General features: G+C 40.0%; 1 protein-coding gene across 1 annotated transcript; it reads left to right on the top strand.

Moving 5' to 3' along the window:
* Window positions 1-38: 38 nt before the first annotated feature.
* RAB11A (RAB11A, member RAS oncogene family) lies at window positions 39-23,189 on the top strand. The gene is made up of 5 exons (XM_003901083.5): window positions 39-373; window positions 8,027-8,222; window positions 8,457-8,650; window positions 10,035-10,115; window positions 19,582-23,189. The coding sequence occupies exons 1-5, from the start codon at window positions 334-336 to the stop codon at window positions 19,719-19,721; spliced, it is 651 nt and encodes a 216-aa protein (XP_003901132.1). The 5' UTR covers window positions 39-333; the 3' UTR covers window positions 19,722-23,189.
* Window positions 23,190-23,483: the final 294 nt, after the last annotated feature.

Raw genomic sequence — 23,483 nt, 5'->3', positions numbered from 1 at the left:
CTCGAGAAATGAGCAAGAGGCCACAAAGACCATGGTAGCTAGGAATTCCAGGACTCAGTTTCCCCTTTGAGCCTCCTTTAGCGATGAAAGTTTGAAGCCCCACGCATCGCGACTCTCGTGCACACCGCCCTTCTTGGGTTCAGGGACGGGGAGCCGCCCCCGGAAGTACTTCCCCTTAAAGGCTGGGGCCTGCCGGAAGTGGCGCAGCGGCAAGGAGGGGCTCTTCACCCAGTCCGGCAGTTGAAGCTCGGCGTTCGGGTTACCCCTGCAGCGACGCCCCCTGGTCCCACAGATACCACTGCTGCTCCCGCCCTTTCGCTCCTCGGCCGCGCAATGGGCACCCGCGACGACGAGTACGACTACCTCTTTAAAGGTGAGGCCATGGGCTCTTGCACTCTACACAGTCCCCGTTCGGGGACCCGGGACACTCTCGGCGGACGTGCCGGCCACCCGTGCACTGATAGAGGCCTGCCTCAGCCCTTCCTTTTTGTGCGGTTCCGTCTCCTACCCAGCTCAGCTTCTCCCCTCCTCAGACAGGGGTCCCCATCACATGCCGCTCTCTGAGCGACCTCTCCGTGGGCCTTGGCTGGCCTCACAGCCCCTCCCTGCGTGTCCTTCCCCTGGCGGACTGCCTTCTCGCATATCATCGAATTCCTTTTCCCGGGTTCTGCGGCCCCGCCGCCCCTCCCACCATCTCTCTTTTCGGGTGTAGCGCCCCCTCCCCCTCAGCGTACACCTTTCCCGGCTGGCGTCCTCTCCCGAAGCCCCTCTGACGGGTTCTTCGCTTCCCTCTTGGCCTTGCCTTCGGTGCAGACTCCCACTACAGGTCTTTTCTTATCTGCCCCCTTTCCCCCTCGAGCGAGCCTCTCTTCTGCATCTCTCCTCCCCTCGTTCGGCCCCCCCTCTAAGCTTCTCGCATCCCGGGTCCAGGACCCGGTAAAATCTGAGCGGGCCAGGGGTCCCCACCCCCACCCTCCGCCCCGCGGTTCTCGCGGTCCTTAACCTTCTCTGACCGCTCCCTCCCCCACTCCCCATTTGGCAACTCTCTCTACCTTCCCTCCCCAGATCGTGTTTAGAGCTCCCTTGTCTCCGTTGCGACCCGGGTGGTGGGAGGGTAAGAGGGATCGACCATCACCCAGTCGCGCACTTGTCGCAGTGACCCGGCAGGCTGACATTACTTCCCACCTAGCCTTTTATTTTCTTGCTCTCCCTACTCAGTGGCACACAACCCGGGATAACTCTTTACTCGGTTCGCGAGAAGAGGTTGCGGATGGGTGGTGGCTGTTATCCTTGCCAGACCTGAAGGCCCGGTTCCTGAGCAGGAAAGGTTGTGCGCTGCACAAATACTAGCTTGCTTTATCTCTATGGACTGGTTGCTTCCTGCTGCAACACTGGGAGGATCCAACAGGAAGGGAAGAGCCCTAGTTGGCCACATACCTTTCCCAAAAGGTTGGGGGTAGGAAGGAAGTTGTGTGCTCTTTTGGTCACATTAAATATTTATTATAAGGTACGGAAACATGTAGTGCCCTTGAATAGAACATATCGGAGGGTCAGGGTTGGTTAGAAAGAATTGCTTATTGGTTGAGTCCGGAAGGAATCCAATTTTTTTTTTCAGTCAACGAAGATAAAGGGTACATTTTTCAATGAGAAGAGAGTACAGTAGATGCTTTTATTGTTCAGTGAATGTACTCTCACTCTGATGCTCTTTCTCTGCTCCTGAATTGGGAAGGTAGCCATCAGTAGTGTGCCGAACAAAGATCATTACCACTGAGGAAGAAGCCATTGCTATTAAAGCTTTACTGTGGAGGGTGGAGTTTAAAGAGTGTTAAGCATGGTGACTGTTTCTGTCTTTGCCATTGGGTGCTAAGAATGATTGACTAAACCAAGCAGGAAAGATTTGTTTGCTTTCCCAATACTTTGCAAATCTTGTTATACTAGCCTGCTGTTGTACTCTTGTCGTCTCTTACGCCTCTGACCCAGAATATTCTATTGTATAGGGTGAATACTTTTGGTATCCCCCCTCCACCCCATGCTGGAAAGTACTTTCAGGGTACTTAGTTCATTTTACAAATACAAAACTCAGACCTGGATTACAGAAAGTATACTATAGCATACGTTTTGCCGAAGGTATCTGAGATGATGTGAAATTATTTGAATCTCTTGAGACTTTGGGGTTAAAGGGAGGTTTGTGTTTTAAAATATGGTATAATGGTAGTGTGCCTTTATAAAGGCTGTCTTTGAAGTAATTAATTCAGAACAAGATAGACCGTCAGGGTATTTCTCCTATTTGGTTTGAACTGGAATGTTGGTTATACAAGGTCCTTTTATTTTTTAACAAAGAATATTAAATATTCTGAATTGGCCTAAAGTATTTCAGCTTTTTGATTAGACCATCCTTCTAGCAACGATTGAGAGCACCGAGCTTTGGAATTAACGTAGATTTCGGTTTAGATCCTGACTCAGGTCTTATATTTACTGTATGACCTTGGAAAAGTTAAGTTTTCTCAGTTCTCTCATTTATGTAAAGGAAAATACCTGTCTCTTAAGATTGTTGTGAGAGTTAAATGAGACTATTTGTAAAATTTTAACCATGAGGACTCAATAAATGGTAATAATGTGAAAGAAGTTACTGTGGTTTTGTCAGTTTTTTTTTTTTTTTTTTTTTTTTTTGAGACAGGGTCTCGCTCTGTCCCCCAGGCTGGAGTGCAGTGGCACAATCAAGGCTCACTGCAGTCTTGGCCTCCTCAGGCTCAGGTGACCCTCCCACCTCAGCCTCCCTAGCTACTCTCTAGCTCCTAAGAGTAGCTGAGACTACAGGAGTGCAGCACCACGTCCAGCTAATTTTTTTTTTTTTTTTTTTTTGTAAAGACAGGGTTTTGCCATGTTGCCCAGGCTGGTCTCGCACTCCTGGACTTAAGCAATCCACCTGCCTCAGCGCCCCCCCCCGCCAAGTGCTAGGATTATAGGCGTGAGCCAGTGTGCCTGGCCTTTGTCGGTTTTTTGAACCTTAAATGTAGGTTCAACTACAACAGCGTTTAAATATTATTAAAAAAACATAAAACTGGAAACTTCTAATGCATTTTATTTTTCCATGGGTTATGGTTTCATTTTGTTGTGCATTTTGCTGTTTAAGATAGGGTGTTAAAACTTCTGCTGAGGAGGATTTCTACTTTTTTGTTTTTGAGATGAAATTTTGCTTTTGTTGCCCAGGCTGGAGCGCAATGATGCGATCTTGGCTCACTGCAACCTCTGCCTCCTGGGTTCAAGCGATTCTCCTGCCTCAGTCTCCCGAGTAGCTGGGATTACAGGCATGCACCACCACGCCCGGCTAATTTTGTATTTTTAGTGGAGACGGGGTTTCTCCATGTTGGTCAGGCTGGTTTCGAACTCCTGATCTCAGGTGATCCACCTGCCTGGGCCTCCCAAAGTGCTGGGATTACCGGCATGAGCCACTGTGCCTGGCCAGATTTCTAATTTTTTAAAGCTCTTACAGGATATGAGTCACTTTTTTCTTTTTTTTTTTTTTTAACTTCAATACTGATTATTTAGCCAATTTCTTATTTATACAAGTATCCTGCTTTAAAGTGAAGAATGATTTTATTTTAAAATAACTTTATTGTACAGAGATTTATTCACTGAGATGGACTGCAGCTGTTTGTACTTAGATTTAACCTAGCAAATGCAATAGTTGAGGAAATTGGAGTTAGTTTGTAACTAACAAGTTGAAAATAAAGGGATATTTTAATTAATAGGGGATGGAGTGGTCTAAATAGGAATGTAATGTGGGACGAGCAGTACAATTATTCTAAATTATGACCTTTATTTAAGCCCAGTAGTGAGACTTTTGGTGGGAGGGAATTAGTTTTATTTTATTTAAACTTTTTATTTTTAAAACTTTAATTTTGTATTTACAAACAATGTGGTTAAGGCCCTGTGGGACGTAAGTAAGCATCAGTCATAATTTCTGTTTACAAATATTGTGTGGTAGGCACCAATCCAAAGTTACATTTTCTGAAAATACCTGGATACATAGTCTATTGCTTAAGACATTTTCTTTTCAATCACATTGGAAGTCAGTAGTAATTAACCGTCAGCTGATTGTCAGTAGAAATTATCATGGAAACTTTGCTGTCTTGCATCTTGTTAGTAGTTTTTCTTTCACAAGTTTTGGTTGAGCAGCTCAGATTCTGCTGAATCTGGAAAAACTTGTCTAGACTTGAGCTTTATTGTTTGCATTATATATATAATTCTTTCTCTCTCTCTCTCTCTCTCTCTCTCTCTCTCTCTATATATATATATATATGTATTTTTTTTTTTAGGCAGGGTCTCCCTCTGTTGCCCAGGCTGGAGTGCCATGGTACAGTCATAGCCCACTGCAGCCTCAAATTCCTGTGCTCAAGAAATCCTCCTGCCTCAGCCTCCCAAGTAGCTGGAACTACAAATGTACTCCACCATGCCTGGCTTCTTCTTTTTTTTTTTTTTTTAAGACTATCCTACTTACAGAAATAAAAATTTCTTTTTTGTGGAGATAGGGTCTCCCTACATTGCCCAGGCTGGTCTCAAACTCCTGGGCTCAAGGGATCCTCCCACCTTGGCCTCCCAGAGTGCTGAGATTACAAGCATGAGCCACTGTGTCCCACCTTGAATGCATTGTATATTAAAAACTTTTGAGGAGGTTGGACTATATGAATATAGTTGAAAGAATAGAAATGTCTCGAAATTTATGAAAACCAGAATGAAAATTACCAGTTATTCTTTCAGGTGGTAACTTTTAGGGTTGAGATACTGTCTTTGATGAATTATATTTTGGTCCAGTAAATTAGTTTGCAAGAGAAAGTATAAAACTAAATGTAGTTGAAGAAGCAGAAATTTTTAATTAAACAATGGATAATTAATACGTATGTTCTGCTTTTATGCATTTAGCAGCTTGATATTTAGTATTAGGTATTTGCGATGATACTCAAATACGGCAGATGTCTAGCTGATAACTTTTTTTTGTTTTTTGAGACAGAGTTTCACTCTTGTTGCCCAGGCCGGAGTGCAATGGCGTGATTTCGGCTCACTGCAAAACCTCCGCCTCCAGGTTCAAGTGATTCTCCTGCCTCAGCATCCTGAGTAGCTGGGACTACAGGCATGCGCCACCACACCTGGCTAATTTTGTGTTTTTAGTAGAGACGAGGTTTCTCCATGTTGGTCAGGCTGGTCTCGAACTCCCAACCTCAGGTGATCCACCCTCCTTGGCCTCCCAAAGTGCTGGGATTACAGGCATGAGCCACTGCGCCTGGCCTAGTTGAGATAACTTTTTAAAACATTCATGAATTTTGAGTTATTTTCAGATTAGAGTGCTTTTTTAATAGTGTTAACGTTAATTGGTTACATTAAGAAAAAAGTTCCCTTACTATCTTTATGACGGCATAAGGAGTTGAGATTGGTGAGATAATGAACATAATCATTAAAAGTGGAGGTCAAAAGGGAGGAAACCTAAACTTGAAAGTGCTGGAGTTGGCCAGGCATGGTGGCTTATGCCTGTAATCCCAGTACTTTGGGAGGCCAAGGCAAGTGGATCTTTTGAGTCCAGGAGTTTGAGACCCAGCCTGGGCAACATGGCAAAACCCCGTCTCTACAGAAAATACAAAAAATTAGCTGAGTGTGTTGGCATGTGCCTGTAGTTCCAGCTACTAGGGAGGCTGAGGTGGGAGGATCCTCTGAGCCTGGGAAGTCTAGGCTGCAGTGGGCCCTGTTTGTGCCGCTGCACTCCAGTCTGGGCGACAGTGAGACCCTGTCTCAAAAAAAGAAAGAAAGTACTGGAAGATTTTTTTTTTTTGAGACAAGTTCTGGCTCTATTGCCCTAGCTAGAGTATAGTGGCTCACAATCCAGGCTCACCGCAACGTCTGCTTCCCAGGCTCAAGCCATTCTCCCACCTCAGCCTCCTGAGTAGTTGGGACTACAGGCATACATCACCATGCCTAATTTTTTTTGTTTGTATTTAGTCATGTATTTTTTTGTATTTACTTTTTTTTCGTATGAGTGATTCAAAGGCCATTTCCTTAGCAAACATCCAGCCTTTCGTACTAAGAAGCAACAGTGAATGTATCCTATTGATAGTAGACTATTAACCGAAACTGAAATTTGACTTCATATCCAGAATGGTGGACCTTGGAAACTAATACATCAAATAACCATCCTATGAAATTGAAAGTGCATTGCTTTTGTACATCACTTTAATAACTTTGACATTTTCTTCTGATAGCAAATAAAAGCATGTATATGTTTGCCATAGCACCTTTGACACCCTGTAGTTGACTTTTTAGTTAGAAATAACCACTCTTTGTGCTGCGTTGGATTCACTGTCTTCTGAATGATTTCTTGCTGAATCAGCTGACTGAGGAAGCCAGAAAGATACACATTTGATAATGTACTCTGTCCAAGACTGTCCAGAGGCCAGCTTATATCCGCTCCTGTGGCAAGGAGGGAGTGTGTAATGGACTGTCTTTGCCCTCCTACCAGAGTGCAGTGAGCTTTTAGTTTTTACCGTTCTTTCCACTCGTACCACCAAATCCCAGTCTCTTTAGTAAGGAATGGTCTTATTCCTTGGCCTTATTTTTGTATGTTTGATTTTCTAGTCCTGATGTCTAAATCAATTAACTAGTTTAGATAGATAAGAAGAAGTCTTAGTAGTCAAAAGTAGGAACGAATATAATGTTTCCTGAAATGCTGATACCAATTTTACAAAGGAAAAAATGTCTAGCTCAGATTCTATAAACCTGTGAACTCATTTTGAACTTTAAATTCAGATAGAAAATACCTTAAAACAACTTAACTGCCTGTTTCTCCATTGTTTTTGAAATTCTTAAGTGTAATACCACTTCGGGTGAAAAAGAATCTCCATGTATCTACTTAGTAAGTAAACTGCTGCCTATAGAAATCACAGGAAGCAAATTCATCTAATCAAGACCTATTTTCCAAAAAATCATGGAGTCATAAGTGAAAGTGTATGCCCTCCTTGCTTTGTTTTATTTTTATTTTATTTTATTTTTGAGACAGAGTCTCGATGTGTCGCCCAGGCTGGAGTGCAGTGGCACACTCTCAGCCCTCTGCAACCTCTGTTTCCTGGGTTCAAGCTATTCTCATGCCTCAGGCCCACAAGTAGTTGGGATTACAGGCACCCACCACCATGCCTGGCTAATTTTTGTATTTTTATAGAGATGGGGTTTTCACCATGTTAGCCAGACTGGTCTCGAACTCTTGGCCTCCCAAAATGCTGAGATTACAGGCGTGAGCTACCACGCCTGGCACTTGGTTTGGTTTTGACTCACAGTATGTCAGAATTATTAGTTTCCTAGTACCCCTGTTTATCTTTAGTGGGGTGGGTTTTTTGGTAGAGGGGTCTTTAACTTTGAACCAATCTGATGAATACAACTACTAAAGGTCATTTTAGTTTCTGTGTTCTGTATGGTGAAGTTTATAAACCCTGTGCCTCGTATGTTAAATGTTTTTCATATTGTCTAGGTCTGAGTCCTGAGGTCACACCCAGTCTTTGACGAAACGAAGTGTATTCATTTTGTCCTTCCCTACCCACTAACAGCCTTTGTTGTTTTTATGTCTGATATATTACATTTTAATATCATAAATTGTTCATTTAGTTTAGGATTTATCTTTGAAGTTATTTTCTAAAGTAGTAAGATTGGCATAGCATTGATGGTAATTAATGCCTGTCATCAGTGCCAAGTGCATCTGTGATTAAAACTGCATGTTTAAGACAGGATACTGTATCTGTGCTAAGCAGATGATGTGTGGAAGTCATACAGGTAGAAACACGCTGAAAAGAATAAATCGATTTTATTGATTGGTAACTGGTCGAGAACATGGGGTTCAACCCCCTGCCCCCATTCCTTTTAAAAAATCATATACCTTATTTTTCTTGCTTTATTTACTCTGAAGCCAAACTTCTTTGTGTTGAAAGCATAGTGGTATTCTGAATGTGTTTGCCTTGTTCATCTGACATTAAGTTCTTTGTCTTTCCAGTTGTCCTTATTGGAGATTCTGGCGTTGGAAAGAGTAATCTCCTGTCTCGATTTACTCGAAATGAGTTTAATCTGGAAAGCAAGAGCACCATTGGAGTAGAGTTTGCAACAAGAAGCATCCAGGTTGATGGAAAAACAATAAAGGCACAGATATGGGACACAGCAGGGCAAGAGCGATACCGAGCTATAACATCAGCGTAAGTCTCACAGTTTTTAAGTTCTGTGAAATGGGTTGCCAATGAGTGAATTAGCTGACTTTTTGTATTGGAAAAAGAACTCTTTTTTCCTTTTAAGAATTCTAGTATTAGGAATCCTTAGAAATTTCTTTATAAGTATGTTTTTAAAACTCATAATCCATATTTTGAGTTCTTCCTGGTGTTTGCTTCCATCTTGTGGTTGTTTTCTGATATTAAATATGTTTCTGTTTTCAGATATTATCGTGGAGCTGTAGGTGCCTTACTGGTTTATGACATTGCTAAACATCTCACATATGAAAATGTAGAGCGATGGCTGAAAGAACTGAGAGATCATGCTGATAGTAACATTGTTATCATGCTCGTGGGCAATAAGAGTGATCTGCGTCATCTCAGGGCAGTTCCTACAGATGAAGCAAGAGCTTTTGCAGGTTAGTGATAGGAATTCCATGATATTTCTTACCATTGTGTCTTGTGGTTTTGATACCTTTCCCGTGAGAGTAATAGGTTATAATAGTTTCCAAAAGGTAAACATGAATGCTTAGCAAGGATTGTTTTGAAAGTTTGTGATGACTGTATAGCTTTTTTGCTTTGAGTCATTAAAACAGGAATATTTTTCCACCAAAAAATGAATATAAACATTGTGTATCCTGTCTCTTTTTCTGTTATGTTTCTGTGTTTACAAAGGCTGCTGTACATGAGCTCTATGTGAGTGAAGGGTAGAGGCTCAGAGTGTCAGGGACCAATAGGGATGCAGCTGCTTAGAAGCTGTAACTTTTTGGCTTCATAAAGAATTCACATGTCTCTTGCCCCTGTTCTGGTAGGGACAGCAAGCCAGAATACAACATTGTACATTTGTGGCTAGTGAAAGTCTTGCCTTTGCTCTAATGCTGATGCTGTGGATAACTTTCTGTAACAGTTTTTTTTTATTTCCCATGCAAGAATAGCTTTATTGTAAATAATATAGCTACAACATTCTGACTGGATATTATAGCCAATGTGGTTGATGGAGAGGATAGCAAGAGATGGAAATAGCTGGCCACTGGATACATTTTTACCACATTTTAAGTGGTGTCATTCATTACTAGTGAGTAGTATTTAGATGTAATAAGTATTTATTTTAATTAAGGAGCCAATTGACATTTTCTCACTTTTTTTTTTTTTTTTTTTTTTTTTGAGAGCCAGGATCTCACTCTGTCACCCATTCTGGAGTGGAGTGGCACAATCAAGGCTCACTGCAGCCTTGACCTCCTGGGCTCAAGCGATCTTCCACCTCAGCCTCCTAAGTAGCTGGGACTACGGGTGTGTGCCACCACGCTCAGCTAATTTTTTGTATTTTTTGTAGAGACAGGGTTTTGCCATTTTGCCCAGGCTGGTCTTGAACTCCTGCGCTCAAGCAATCCGCCTGCCTTGGCCTGCCAGAGTCCTGGGATTACAGGAGTGAGCCACCATGCCCAGCCCTCTCACTATTATTTTTAATCTATTATTGTGTAAATATTAATGTGTAAGTAGGGTTGGGCATGGTGGCTCATGCCTGTAATCTCAGCATTTTGGGAGACTGAGGCAGGAGAAGTACTTGAGGCCAGAAGTTTGAGACCAGGCTGGGCAACGTAGTGAGATCTGCATCTCTACTTAAAGAAATAATAAAGTAAGTAAGTAAATAAAGTGTAAATAGAGTGGTTCCCTTAATGTCTCATAAGTTGAGGAGGTCTTAAGTTTTAAAAAGTTCTGTTATTTTTCCTTTCGAGGGCTTGAATATACCCTATTCCTTGTTTTAAAACTTGACAATACTGACATTTTTGTGTCTCCCCACAGAAAAGAATGGTTTGTCGTTCATTGAGACTTCTGCTCTAGACTCTACAAATGTAGAAGCTGCTTTTCAGACCATTTTAACAGGTAAGACTTGCATTTTCAGATTATACCAGTAGGAACTAGAAGTTTTAGGAAGGTAATTTAAACAAACTAATCAGCAACTAAACTATGTATCAGCCAAGAATGACTATCATTTGAGAGCTACTCTAGCAAAAGCTGTTTAGAGTGCAAAATTGACTACAACCCTTGCTCACTGAGCTTCAGTTGTCCTAATTCATCTGATTTATAGTGGGAAAAATACTTGGAAAATAATTCATTCACTTCCATGATTACTTCAGTTCAGGTATTAGATTCTTCATGGTCACAAACACAAAGTAATGTTTAAATGTACTTTTATAAGGTAAATATTGAGATCCCAGCTATAGAAAGATATAAATGCCCTTTTGAAATTTAGTAAAGAAAAAGCTAGGGAAAAAACATATTTTTAAAAATTATAGTGACAAAATAAAATTCTTCTATGATACAGAAGAAAGGTATCACTTGCGTATTCTATATTGTGCCATGGGAGATAATTGGTGGATAAAATCAGCCAATGATTGCATATAGAAAAGTTTTAAAAAGTAGTGGGAAAGAGATGGAGTTCATGCTGATTTGGAATGTGAATGACCAGGTCAGCCTCTGAGGTAAGAAGTGTTCACTCATGTTTATCGTGAAGCTATTAAAATAACCAGATTATTAGGTGAGATAGTCTTAATCTTCTAATGAGTACTTTGATGGGTTGTTTTTAAATACTTTTAAATTGTATATTACTTTTAAGAACTCATGATTTAAAATGTCTTAATATATAGTACAGTTTTACGTGGCGTTGTTCTAAAAACTCTATACAGGGGTGTGATTAAATCGGTTTCCAATTACAATATAACAAGTTTTGATTTATTGTTCGTATGCAGCCCCTGTATTAGAGATTAACAGATTTTAACTTTAACATATTCTTTTACTGTAAAAATGTAAGTGTAAAGTCAAAGAGGTAAGATTTGGAAGCCTGACTTGGGTTCTAGTCCTGGCTCCTCCACTTACTATTAGTTCTACAATCTTAGGCAAGTTACCTCACCCTTCTAGGCCTTAATTTCTCCATCTATAAAATTCATACATATTTTGAGGAGTTTTGTTATTTCCTTTTTGAGAGAAGTCTTATATTTATAAAATCTTCTGATAGGATTTGACTTGACTTTTGTGACCTAAAGGTTTTTTTCTCGGTAACCCTTAGCAAAGAATGGTTTGTCACTGCCCTAGACTCAAAAAATGAGTACCTGTAAAGTACTTATCTATCCCTGGTATATATAGAACAGTTGGTAAATTAGTAGCTAAATAGCAATTAAGGCATGAGAAAATTGGTGATTTATGTACCTATTTTATTATAATTGTTTTCTATCAGAATAGTGCTGGGGTTGGATAAACAGTCTTTGGAACACAGTAGCTTTCCTTTAGAACGTTCTCTGTCAAAGTTTCACTGATTGTTTTAAGCAAGTAAGAGTTGATTAAATATGCAGTATGTCTGCAAGTCTTTGTTTTCTTTATATCCATTTGTGTGGATTTTATTAAGTCAACATGTAGAGTGCTAGATTGAGACCCAGGAGTTCTAGGGCATTACATCTTTATCACTTTGCTTCTACTGCCTGTTTAAAGTCATTGAACCTCCCTGCTCCTCAGAGTCATAGTCTTAAAACATGTGAATTAAATTACCTTAAAGATGTGTGAGCATTTTAAGGCCTCAGAAAATCTCATCTGAAAAAACTTTTTAGACAGTCCTCATTGTTGGAATATTTTTTATGTTATATCAAATCTCCTCTGCTATAATTCTGGCCCATTTATTCTGATATTAAGTGAAGATGAGCTCAAGTCTTCCATCTGCAGTTAAGTATTTTATGCATCATTTTGTAACACTGAACTTCTGATCCGCTCAAACGTGAACTAGTCAGTACTTAAAATTGAGCCCTTTTGTCTTTAAAGATGAGAGCCAGGCATGTTGATGCACGCCTGTAATCCCAGCATTTTGGGAGGCTGAGGCAGGCGGATCGCTTGAGCTCAAACATCCTAACACCTGTAGAACAACACAGATGTCTGTTGCCACATGCAGTGATCTCAAAAGTTCAAAACCAGCCTGGGCAACATGGTGAAACCCTATCTCTAAAAAAAAAAAGAAATATTATCTGGGCATGGTGGTGTGCGCACCTGTAGTCCCAGCTGAGGTGGGAGGATTGCTTCCACCTGGGAGGTTTAGGCTGCAGTGAGCTGAGATCATGCCACTACACTCCAGCCTTCGGGGCAGAGTGAGATCCTGTCTCAAAAAGAAAAAAAGATGAATGTATGGTTACTTTTCTTAAAATTCACTCTAGATTGAACTTTTGTTACAGCTTAATTGTTGCTTGAAAGCAAAGAAGACTTTAGTTTCACTTGCTACCACTTTTCCTTTCTATATTCACTATTTCCTCAGCTTCCTGCATAAATCTCACTGTTGGTTTGTAGGATCAGAGATGTGCAGCAGACATCTGTGTTGTTCTGCAGGTGTTAGGATGTTTGTTCTAAACATTCTTCCTCCTGTATGCCAGTGGAAGTGTGAATGCATAGAGAAAACAGTAAAGAGAATAGTAACTATTGCACTTGATTCTGCCTTAAATGTTAACAGTCTTAAGGGAGTATTTACGTTGTATTTTGATATTGCTGAAATAAAAAAAAGCTTTAAAATTTTTAAAAATTGAGATGGGGCCCAGTCTGATCTTGAATTCCTGAGCTCAAGCCATCTGCTTGCCTTGGCCTCCCAAAGTGCTGGGATTATAGGCATGAGCCACCACGCCCAGCCAAAAATTTAAGTTGTGAAATTATATATCAGAAAATTTACATGTTACTTCAGAGTTAATTGTGTTGTTGGTTTCAGAATAGACCCATGGCATTCTTGACACCCATGAATTTGAAAGTGACTCCATGAGATGATTTTGCTTGATGGTATTTTTTAGAGGTAGTTTACTAGTATGAGAGTGAGACTGGTAGATTGCTCTGCCTTTGAATTTCAGTGCAGCTTTGTCTTTTCTCAGGTTCACTAAAGGATATTTTTAATGCATACCTTTTACTTTTTGCTTTTAACTTTGCATTTTCACAATTTCAAATTTAAAGAGATTAAAATAATAGTAAAAAGAATTTGCAAATATCCTTCACCCATATTCTACAGATGTTAATATTTTACCACATCTGCTTTATCCTTTCTCTTCTCTCTAAATATATACATATTTTTTTTCGGCACCATGTGAGATTAAGTGGCAGACATGATGACCCTCATCCTTGAGTGTTTTTCAGTGTATATTTTGTAAAAACAAGGATATTCTCTTTTATAGCTACAGTATAATTATCAAAATCAGAGAGATAATAGTGCCACATCAATGTTTAATTACAGACCTTATTCAGATTTTCCCACTTGTTCCAATAATACCCTTATTAGTCAAAGTCCAAGATAAGGTCATGCATTTCATTTAGCAGTCATATCTCTTTAGTCTCCTCTAATCTCGAACAGTTCCTCAATCTTTTGTTTATTGACCTTGACATTTTTGAAGGGTACAATCCAGTTACTTTGTTGTGTACCTCATTTTGGGTTTTTCTGATTTTTTTCCTCACAATTAAACTCAGGTTATACACTTTTGGCAGGAACACCACAGAAGTGTTCTCAGTGCACCATGTCAGCAGGTTTGTGATAATTGGATGTCTTATTAATTACCAGTGATGTTAACTTTTACCACTTGGTTAAGGTGATGTCTGCTAGATTTCTCCATGTAATTAATATGTTCAGGATGTCTTTTTAGTATAAAGGCTATATTCTTTTTTTTTTCCCCCTGAGTCTTGCTGTGTCAGGCAAGAAGACTACTTCCTAGGTTCAAGCAATTCTCGTGTCTCAGCCTCCTGGGTAGCTGGGATCATAGGCCTGAGCCACCATGTCCTTCTAGTTTTGTATTTTAAGTACAGATGAGTTTTTACCATGTTGCAGGCTGGTCTCTAACTCCTGGCCTCATGTGATCCGCCTGCCTTGGCCTCCTAAAGTGCTGAGATTACAGGTGTGAGCCACTGCCCTGCCTTACTCTACTTTTGGTATATCAGAAAATTTCCATTAAAAAATGTTAAAGAAAGAGAGATGCATTAACTGAATTACTACATTTTTCAAAATTAAGAACTAATTTCTCAGAAGTTGAAAAACAGTAAGATGTAGTCAACTGAATATGTAAAGTAACAAAAACAGACAGCAAGAGTATCTTTTCTTAGATTCTTTTGTGGGGAAAGGGGAGTGGCTAAAATTTATGTCTGAGAAGGTTGACGGTTCAAATGTGAACAGGCATTAAGGAAAGACAACTAGGATACAATAAAGACAGGCTACTAAAATTAAAATTTAAAAAAAGGATATGTAATCTTTATAGATTTTGTTTCAATGAAAAAGGATGGGATGGGAGTGTGCCAAGGCTAAAGAGAAGGATTTACCCTTCGGTCATTCAGTCAGATGAGTGGCTAAGGAATAAAGAATTAACTTCATCTTTAAGCTTTCCCTCTGATCTCAAACTGGGAGGCTCTTCTTTTTTCAAGTGTAAATTGTGTGTGTAAATTAAGATGAAATATGTGACCCACTGTAAGTTTTAACTTCTTTATAAATTGTTTTAAAGATTAAATTAGGCTGGGCGCAGTGGCTCAAACCTGTAATCCCAGCACTTTGGGAGGCCGAGACGGGCGGATCACGAGGTCAGGAGATGGAGACCATCCTGGCTAACATGGTGAAACCCCGTCTCTACTAAAAAAAAATACAAAAAACTAGCCAGGCGAGGTGGCGGGCACCTGTAGTCCGATTCACTCGGGAGGCTGAGGCAGGAGAATGGCGTGAACCCGGGAGGCGGAGCTTGCAGTGAGCTGAGATCCGGCCACTGCACTCCAGCCTGGGTGACAGCGAGACTCCGTCTCAAAAAAAAAAAAAAAAAAAAAAGATTAAATTAGGGGAACCAAAACAAAAAAAAGTTCTTACATAAAAAAACAAATATATGTAAAACTGGAAGAGAGGGAAAGGCAGACTTCTCAAAGAACATAGAGAAGTAAATAATTAAAGAGATCTCATTACAAAGCAAGAAATTTGAGCAGTGTTGGTGTCTGCAAGCATACTGTTTTTTAGAAATGGATTACTGCTGCATTTACTCCAGTTACCAAAAAGGATGTCTGCTAATAAAAATGCCACCAAAGCAATAAAGAGTGATTGGCTTTAAGAGGTTCCACAAGTAATTCACATACTTAAGTCTCTTGTGGCTGGGTGTGTCATTAAAAAAAAAAACAACAACAAAAACCTGATAAGAAAGTAGGAAGCAGGTAACTTCTAGCTTTCTGATTAGAGGAGGTTATTTCATTGTGAGTTTTGTGGGGGTGGGGGGTAGGAACTTGCTACACTAGATCTATTTCCTTCTTTCAAAGGCTTGTTCTCCTTTAAAACCAAATGAATATACCAATTCCTATGCAGTACCCCCCCCACCGTTTTTTTGTTTTTGTTTCCTTTTTGGAGACGGGGTCTCACTCTGTCCCCAGGCTGGAGTGCTGTGGTGCAGTCTCAACCTCACTGCTTACTGAGACTCTGTCTCAAAAAAAAAAAAGGCATTCTCCTACATAATCACAATACCATATGTTGTATCCAAGAAATTTAACATTTATACAGTTTTTTTTGCTTTGTTTTGTTTTTTTTGTTTTTTTTTTTTTTTTGAGACGGAGTCTCGCTCTGTCGCCCGGGCTGGAGTGCAGTGGCCGGATCTTGGCTCACTGCAAGCTCCGCCTCCCGGGTTCACGCCATTCTCCTGCCTCAGCCTCCTGAGTAGCTGGGACTACAGGCGCCCGCCACCTCGCCCGGCTAGTTTTTTGTATTTTTTAGTAGAGACGGGGTTTCACCGTGTTAGCCAGGATGGTCTCGATCTGCTGACCTGGTGATCCGCCCATCTGGGCCTCCCAAAGTGCTGGGATTACAGGTTTGAGCCACCACGCCTGGCTTTTTTTGTTTTTTTGAGACAGAGTCTGCTCTGTTGCCCAGGCTGGAGGGCAGTGGTGCTATCTCACTGCAACCTCCCCTCCTGGGACAAGCGATTCTCCTGCCTCAGCCTCCCAAGTAGCTGAGACTATAGGTGGGTGCCACCACACCTGGCTAATTTTTTTTTTTTTTGTATTTTTAGTAGAGACGGGGTTTTACCATGTTTGCCAGGGTGGTCTTGATCTCCTGACCTCGTGATCCGCCCACCTCGGCCTCCTAAAGTGCTGGAATTACAGGCATGAGCCACCTTGCCTGGCCCATTTATACAGTTTTTAATGTGCAATCCATATTCATATTTATTCAATATACTAATAATGTCCTTTATAGATTTGTTTTTTAATTAAAAATTCAATATCCATTTAAAGATCACATGTATAGGAGCCAAGGGAAATGTCCCTATTGCCCTCTGAAGGTTTGCTGAAAGCTCTCTGATACAGCTTTGCACCTTCCTTTTTTTTTTTTTTTTTTTGAGACGGAGTCTCTCTCTGTCGCCCAGGCTGGAGTGCAGTGGCTCACTGCAAGCTCCGCCGCCTCCCGGGTTCACGCCATTCTCCTGCCTCAGCCCCCTGAGAAGCTGGGACTACAGGCGCCCGCCACCACGCCCGGCTAATTTTTTTGTATTTTTGGTAGAGACGGGGTTTCACCGTGTTCACCAGGATGGTCTCGATTTCGTGACCTCGTGATCTGCCCGCCTTGGCCTCCCAAAGTGCTGGGATTACAGGCGTGAGCCACCACACCTGGCTGTGCTTTGGACCTTTCACAAGGTCCAAACGATAGGTAGAGGTTAGGAAGAAAAAGAATTCTGCTGTATCATTTTTATATCATTTACATTTCTTTTGTGGGAGAACTAAATAGAAACCTCTGAAAGTTTGCTGGAAAATCAACTCACAAAAGGCAGATTAATTGGAAAAAAGGCATACAAAATTTATTAACATGTACACGGGGAGAACCAGAGAGATGACCCACCTCCTGATGGCATTCAGAAGCTTATGCCATTCTGGCAAAACAGGTTATGAGAAGGAGGAGAAAAGGAATTCTGTTGAGGGGATTACTGGGGAGGATGAATGGATCAGTGGACAGAAATTAATTGGTACATTGTCTCGTGAAAGAGCCTGTTTAAGTGTGGTTACATTCTTGGTCTTACAGGGAGGGGAAGAAAAAATAATTGTTCCTTTTGGTGGGTCTGGATCTCAGGCAGGTGAAGGAACTTCAGCTTCATCCTGTGCTGGGGAGAGAGGATGAGGAGGGGCAGAAGGTCAGAGAGACCTTGAGACTTCTTTAGTTCAGCATATCAAAGTGCCATTTTGGAGTATGGGTTTCTGAGCCTCAACAGATGGATTTGTTTTGTATCTGGGATGTTGAATAGAGTAGCCACAGGTTACTATTGAGTGCTTGAAATATGGCTAGTTGGACAAAGAATTGGATTTTTTTTTTTTTTTTTTTTTTTTTTTTTTGAGACGGAGTCTGGCTCTGTCGCCCAGGCTGGAGTGCAGTGGCCGGATCTTGGCTCACTGCAAGCTCCGCCTCCCGGGTTTGCGCCATTCTCCTGCCTCAGCCTCCCGAGTAGCTGGGACTACAGGCGCCCGCCACCTAGCCCGGCTAGTTTTTTGTATTTTTTTTTTAGTAGAGACGGGGTTTCACCGCGTTAGCCAGGATGGTCTCGATCTCCTGACCTCGTGATCCGCCCGTCTCGGCCTCCTAAAGTGCTGGGATTAACAGGCTTGAGCCACCGCGCCCGGCCAGAATTGGATTTTAAATTTTATTTAATTAAAATAGGTGGCTACTCCGTTGGATAGCACAAATTTAGAACATTTATCCCCATCTCAGTCTGGATTTATCTCATTATTTCCTCATGATTAAATTAGTTTTAAATATTTTTGGCAGGAATACATGGTGTCCTTCATAGGAATACATTGTGTCTTTCGTAGTACATCATATTAGGAGGCTAATTGTGTTAATTTGACACATTTTTAGAATTATCTTGCTTTTTGAGAGTAGTTTTTTTGGAGGGACAACTGGGAGAGTAAACAAAAATAAGGTACATTTTCTGTTCTTAAGGACTTTATAATCTAGTCAGAGGGAACAACTTTTAGGCAGTGTGGTATAAGACCAAATGTGTTACATACAGATACTTATTGTGGAGGAATTTAGTGACATTCATGTAGTTATTTATCACAACACATATTATATGTTGCAGTACAGCAGTAAGGCAGACACAGTTTTGATCCTTACAGAGTTTAACATTTAGTGAAAAAGGCAGACACTAAATTATTTTTGTTAAGTGTCATGAAAGAAAAATAGAGTTTACATATAACATCTTAAGTTGCCTGTTTTGTATCATTCTTTAATTACAATTTAAGTTTTGTTCAGGAGGTCACTGATAAACACATTATCTTCTTTTCCCTTCCAAGAATCCATTGGGATTTTAGCATGTTTATTAAGTTGTACTCTACCGAATGCATCTGATAGTGCAAATTTATTTATTTATTTATTTATTTATTTATTTATTTATTTATGTTTTTTGAGATGGAGTCTTGCTCTGTCGCCCAGGCTGGGGTGCAGTGGCCGGATCTCAGCTCACTGCAAGCTCTGCCTCCCGGGTTTACGCCATTCTCCTGCCTCAGCCTCCCGAGTAGCTGGGACTACAGGCGCCCGCCACCTCGCCCGGCTAGTTTTTTGTATTTTTTAGTAGAGACGGAGTTTCACTGTGTTAGCCAGGATGGTCTCGATCTCCTGACCTCGTGCTCCGCCTGTCTCGGCCTCCCAAAGTGCTGGGTATTTATTTTTTTGTGTGGTACAATGTCATTGTGTGTAGGCAGTTTTTTTTTTGTTTTGTTTTTTGGGGTAAAGGTAGACTGAAAATACTCTTATGGTTTACTTCGAATCCATAAGTCCATAAACTATGTAATGCTATTGGTTTACCTCTTTTATTTATTTATTTTTTTTTTGAGACAGAGTCTTGCTCTGTTTCCCAGGCTGGAGTGCAGTAGTGCGATCTCGGCTCACCACAACCTCTGCCTCCCGCGTTCAAGTGATTCTCCTGCCTCAGCCTCCTGAGTAGCTGGGATTACAGGCACCCGCCATCATGCCTGACTAATTTTTGTATTTTTAAAGAGACAAGGTTTCACCATGTTGGTCAGGCTGGTCTTGAAGTACTGACCTCAAGTGATGTGCCTGGCCTGGTTGACCTTTTTAAGGTCTCTTTAAACAGAGATTTATTTGACTGGTGAACCTTTCCCTCTGAAATGGAAAAACCTTTGTTTCTTTTCTTACCCCAAGGGCAATTGTTAAAGGGTTGAATCTAATCAGTGACTGTTTGAAAATAAAACTTTAAATTTATGTATTCTCTGTTCAGTTTCCTTATGGTCTTTGATGCAAATATATCTCCTACCTCTATGTATCTTTTATCCTAACTATGATAGGTTATTCACGCTAAGTATTGTGATTTCTTTTTTCCTTCAGAGATTTACCGCATTGTTTCTCAGAAGCAAATGTCAGACAGACGCGAAAATGACATGTCTCCAAGCAACAATGTGGTTCCTATTCATGTTCCACCAACCACTGAAAACAAGCCAAAGGTGCAGTGCTGTCAGAACATCTAAGGCATTTCTCTTCTCCCCTAGAAGGCTGTGTATAGTCCATTTCCCAGGTCTGAGATTTAAATATATTTGTAATTCTTGTGTCACTTTTGTGTTTTATTACTTCATACTTATGAATTTTTCCATGTCCTAAGTCTTTTGATTTTAGCTTTATAAAATCATCTACTTGTCCCGAATGACTGCAGCTTTTTTTCATGCTATGGCTTCACTAGCCTTAGTTTAATAAACTGAATGTTTGGATTCCTCAATTATTGTTTACTTTTTATCATGGAAGCCTGTCACTGTACGTAGGACATAATAGAACTTGATCACTTGAAGCTCAGGCCTATTGGTCTTGATCAAATCAAACTAAGAAGACCTTAGAAATAAGCTACCATTTTGCCACAGAGCAGCTTATCGGTAATATACTCTTCTCTCAATGCAGTGTATATTTCCACAAATATAAGAATTGCCCTATAAACATAGCAGGATTTTGAGAGCTTGAAAATTTTCCATTATCTGGACATGAATTTCTAAAATGCCTTAATAGGTTTATGTAGTTGAGTAAATTTTGTTTTTTAATTTTTGTAAGCATCAAAGTTGATTAGAGAGGGGGGCACTTTTTCTGGAGAATTCTCTTAGTAAACACAAGAGATTGTTACGGTTTCATTAGTAGTATGGTTATGGGGCCGTAAGTTAAACAGTGCTGCCTGGCAGGCTGGGAACTGGAGGGACTTGTGGAATTCCATCTCAGGTGCCTCTGTTGCAATGATCAGGCAGCCCAAAAGATTTAAATGATCTATAATAATTTCCAAGCAGTAGATGATGTGGCCTTTTATTGCTCAGGCAATAACTGGTTTAATGCTGGTAGTGTCAAATTTTGAAGTGTTAATTTTGTCTTAAAATCTTCAGTAAGTGAAATGCAACCTAGTTTTATCACCATATCCACCAGCAGGCATGGATAATTATTTTAACAATGCTAATATTTGAGTTTTGCAGTATATTATGGAATATAGTCCAGTTAAATCTTTGGTTTCAGTATGTCTGAAGAATACAGTGAGAGGTTAATTTTTGCTCAAGTGGTACCACTTAAAGGCATGTATTCTTTTAGTATGTAAAATGAAATAGTACCTTGAGTTTAAATAGAATGCATTTTAGGCATTGTAGAGACCTGAAATAGTTTTCTTTCACTACATTGTTGAAATCAATGAAGCAATTCGTTTCTCATTCAGAAATGTGCACACTAATATTTAGTTTTGCTTTCTCGTGGATAATATTAAGCACTTTGCAGTTTCCTGGAAGTGGTGTGTCAACTGCAGTGATACTATTCAGGATGGTGGGAAATCCCCCGAAATATGTATGTGTGGGCTTGCTTAGATTACTATATTTCATAGTTAATCTTTTGTCTGTTGCAGTGCTCATGATGTGTGGGGCACACGGAAGGCATTGCTGTAGTCAGTCATTTTGGTTTTCTTCTATAGCCATTTTATTATTTTAGTGTATTGGTTATGAAGATAATATTATCTATTTGTAAATTGCTACTTTGTATTTTATGCATGCTCTGTAATTTGATTTTTTTTTTTTTTTTTAGTTATTGATTTGGAATATATTCACATTCTAATAAACAGTTATAGGGGGATTATTTCTTATGTTGTCAGATTACATTTTTCCTTTGAGTGCTTTGGATGCAGCCGTGGAATCCTGATGTAAAAGCATAGGTTCTTGCATTACTGAGTAAACATTGAATTGGGAGCATCAGTATGTGAATTCAGCTTTGATTTTAGACCTGCAGTTCAATTATGTTTTTCTTGGAAAAAGTATGTCCAAAAACATTAGGAAAGTAGTGTGTACTTTCATATATAACAGAGTCACCAGACCCAGGAAAAGAATCCATCTCTATTTTATTGAAAGTTGGTGGTAAATTTTTTACAAAGTAAGGAGAAAGGAGAAAAACTAAATAGTGAATTGAAAATGAATAAAGTAACGTAGAATTTTTACCCAAGTGTAGACCTAAATGCTGCTTTGGGTATGGTTGGATCTTGGGAGAATTCCAGGAAATATTAGATATTAGAAAATGACTTCAATTGCATTTCAACAGGTGTCTTTGTTCTGAGTAGTATCTAAGGAGACAAACTGTCTCAAGCAAGAAACAATACATTTTAAAATATTTTGACAATTCAGGGCTTACGGCAGTTTAGAAGTATTTTGCTACTTGACCTTGATTTTCAGTTATTTTAACTTTGAATTTTAAAAAAAATTTTATTTATTTATTTTTTTTGAGATGGAGTCTTGCTCTGTCGCCCAGGCTGGAGTGCAGTGGCGCGATCTCCGCTCACTGCAAGCTTCACCTCCCCTCCTGGGTTCATCCCATTCTGCGTCAGCCTCCTGAGTAGCTGGGACTACAGGCGCCCGCCATCACGCCCGGCTAATTTTTTGTATTTTTAGTAGAGACGGGGTTTCACCATGTTAGCCAGGATGGTCTCAATCTCCTGACCTCGTGATCTGCCCGCCTCGGCCTCCCAAATTGCTGGGATTAAAGGCGTGAGCCACCGTGCCCAGCCTTGAATTATTTTTTTTTAACCTGTTATATAGTCTCCTGAATAGTTAGTTAGCCGTGGTGCCTTGATTTAATCTTACGTCATTGTTCTCAAATGCCATGATTTCTTTTTAATAGTAGTTGTCATTATGTAAGGGTAAGTTATTGCCCATTGCATTGACTATGTTAAATTGTAATTATAAGAAGAGGTGCCAGCTAGTGACCTTACATCAGTGATCTTTTAAGTTCTGAAGGGTTCTGCAGAAAAGTTAGACTTCTTGAGTTTGGGTTGCCCATCAGAGCTGGTCACATTTCTTTGATCGTTGAGAAAATGAATATCTTAGTTTTTGTCTTTGCTGACTTGTATTTATAAAATACAAATGCTTTTAGTGGGCTTGAGCTATTGTTATAATCTCTTCCATCTACCTTAGAGAAGAAGCTGTACTACTTAGTTTTGGCCCACACTGGAAGCAAAATAATTCAAAGGCTGGGTGGATAATTAAGAACTTATTCTAACCTGTTAGGTTTCAGTTTAGGGGGCTTGCTTTGTTTGTTTTAACAGAGGAAAAAAATATAAATTGATTTTCTGATGTCTCACAAACATCACAAACCTGGAAAACAAAACAAAAAATGAATTTTGTAAAAGGTTATGTATGACTTCCATTTGCTCTATAAAAAAAGTGAACAAACATTGTGAAAGGATCCTCTTCCACCACATCATTTAATAGGTTAGCAGAACAGATAGGGAGCTATGACACTAGCGCCAAAGAGAGATTTTTCTTCTGGTTGAGTGGTGCTGGTGCCACGCCCCTTTCTGGGATTTGACAGGTCTTTCCTACTCACCTATACAATGTGCCAAGTAAACTGGAGTTGTCATTCTAATGTTTTAAAGAATGATTGGTTCCCCCCAAACTGTAGGAGGTTGATGGTAACAATAAAGTGATACAAAATGTTAATGTCATTATAACTTATGTAAGGGAGACCATTAGGCTGAGAATCAATATGATTGAGGTTATCTATTCTCCTGAAAAGTGAATTGGAGAATAAAGAAAGAATATTTGAAAGGATGTTGTGTACTAGGCAATATACTAGCATATATTAGAAAATATGGTAAACTGTGGGTTAAAAGAGTGAAAGTAGCTGGTATGATAGAGCACTGTACTGAGTAACGAAGAGTTTGTAGTCATGGCTCTTGTGGTCATTTCATTTTTGAGCCTCACATTCTTCCAATTAATGAGAGTACCAGATTA

The sequence above is a fragment of the Papio anubis genome, chromosome 7 (assembly GCF_008728515.1).
Source record: "Papio anubis isolate 15944 chromosome 7, Panubis1.0, whole genome shotgun sequence".
NCBI classification, from domain to species: Eukaryota; Metazoa; Chordata; class Mammalia; order Primates; family Cercopithecidae; genus Papio; species Papio anubis.
This window is presented reverse-complemented; position numbering and strand designations above follow the sequence as displayed.

What these genes read in the sequence shown, in the direction of transcription:
- RAB11A (XM_003901083.5), top strand. Translation starts at nt 334, where the DNA reads ATGGGCACCCGCGACGACGAGTACGACTACCTCTTTAAAG. An exon ending in GTACGACTACCTCTTTAAAG is followed by an intron (nt 374 to 8,026) that starts GTGAGGCCATGG and finishes TTGTCTTTCCAG; the next exon opens with TTGTCCTTATTGGAGATTCT. An exon ending in TACCGAGCTATAACATCAGC is followed by an intron (nt 8,223 to 8,456) that starts GTAAGTCTCACA and finishes TTCTGTTTTCAG; the next exon opens with ATATTATCGTGGAGCTGTAG.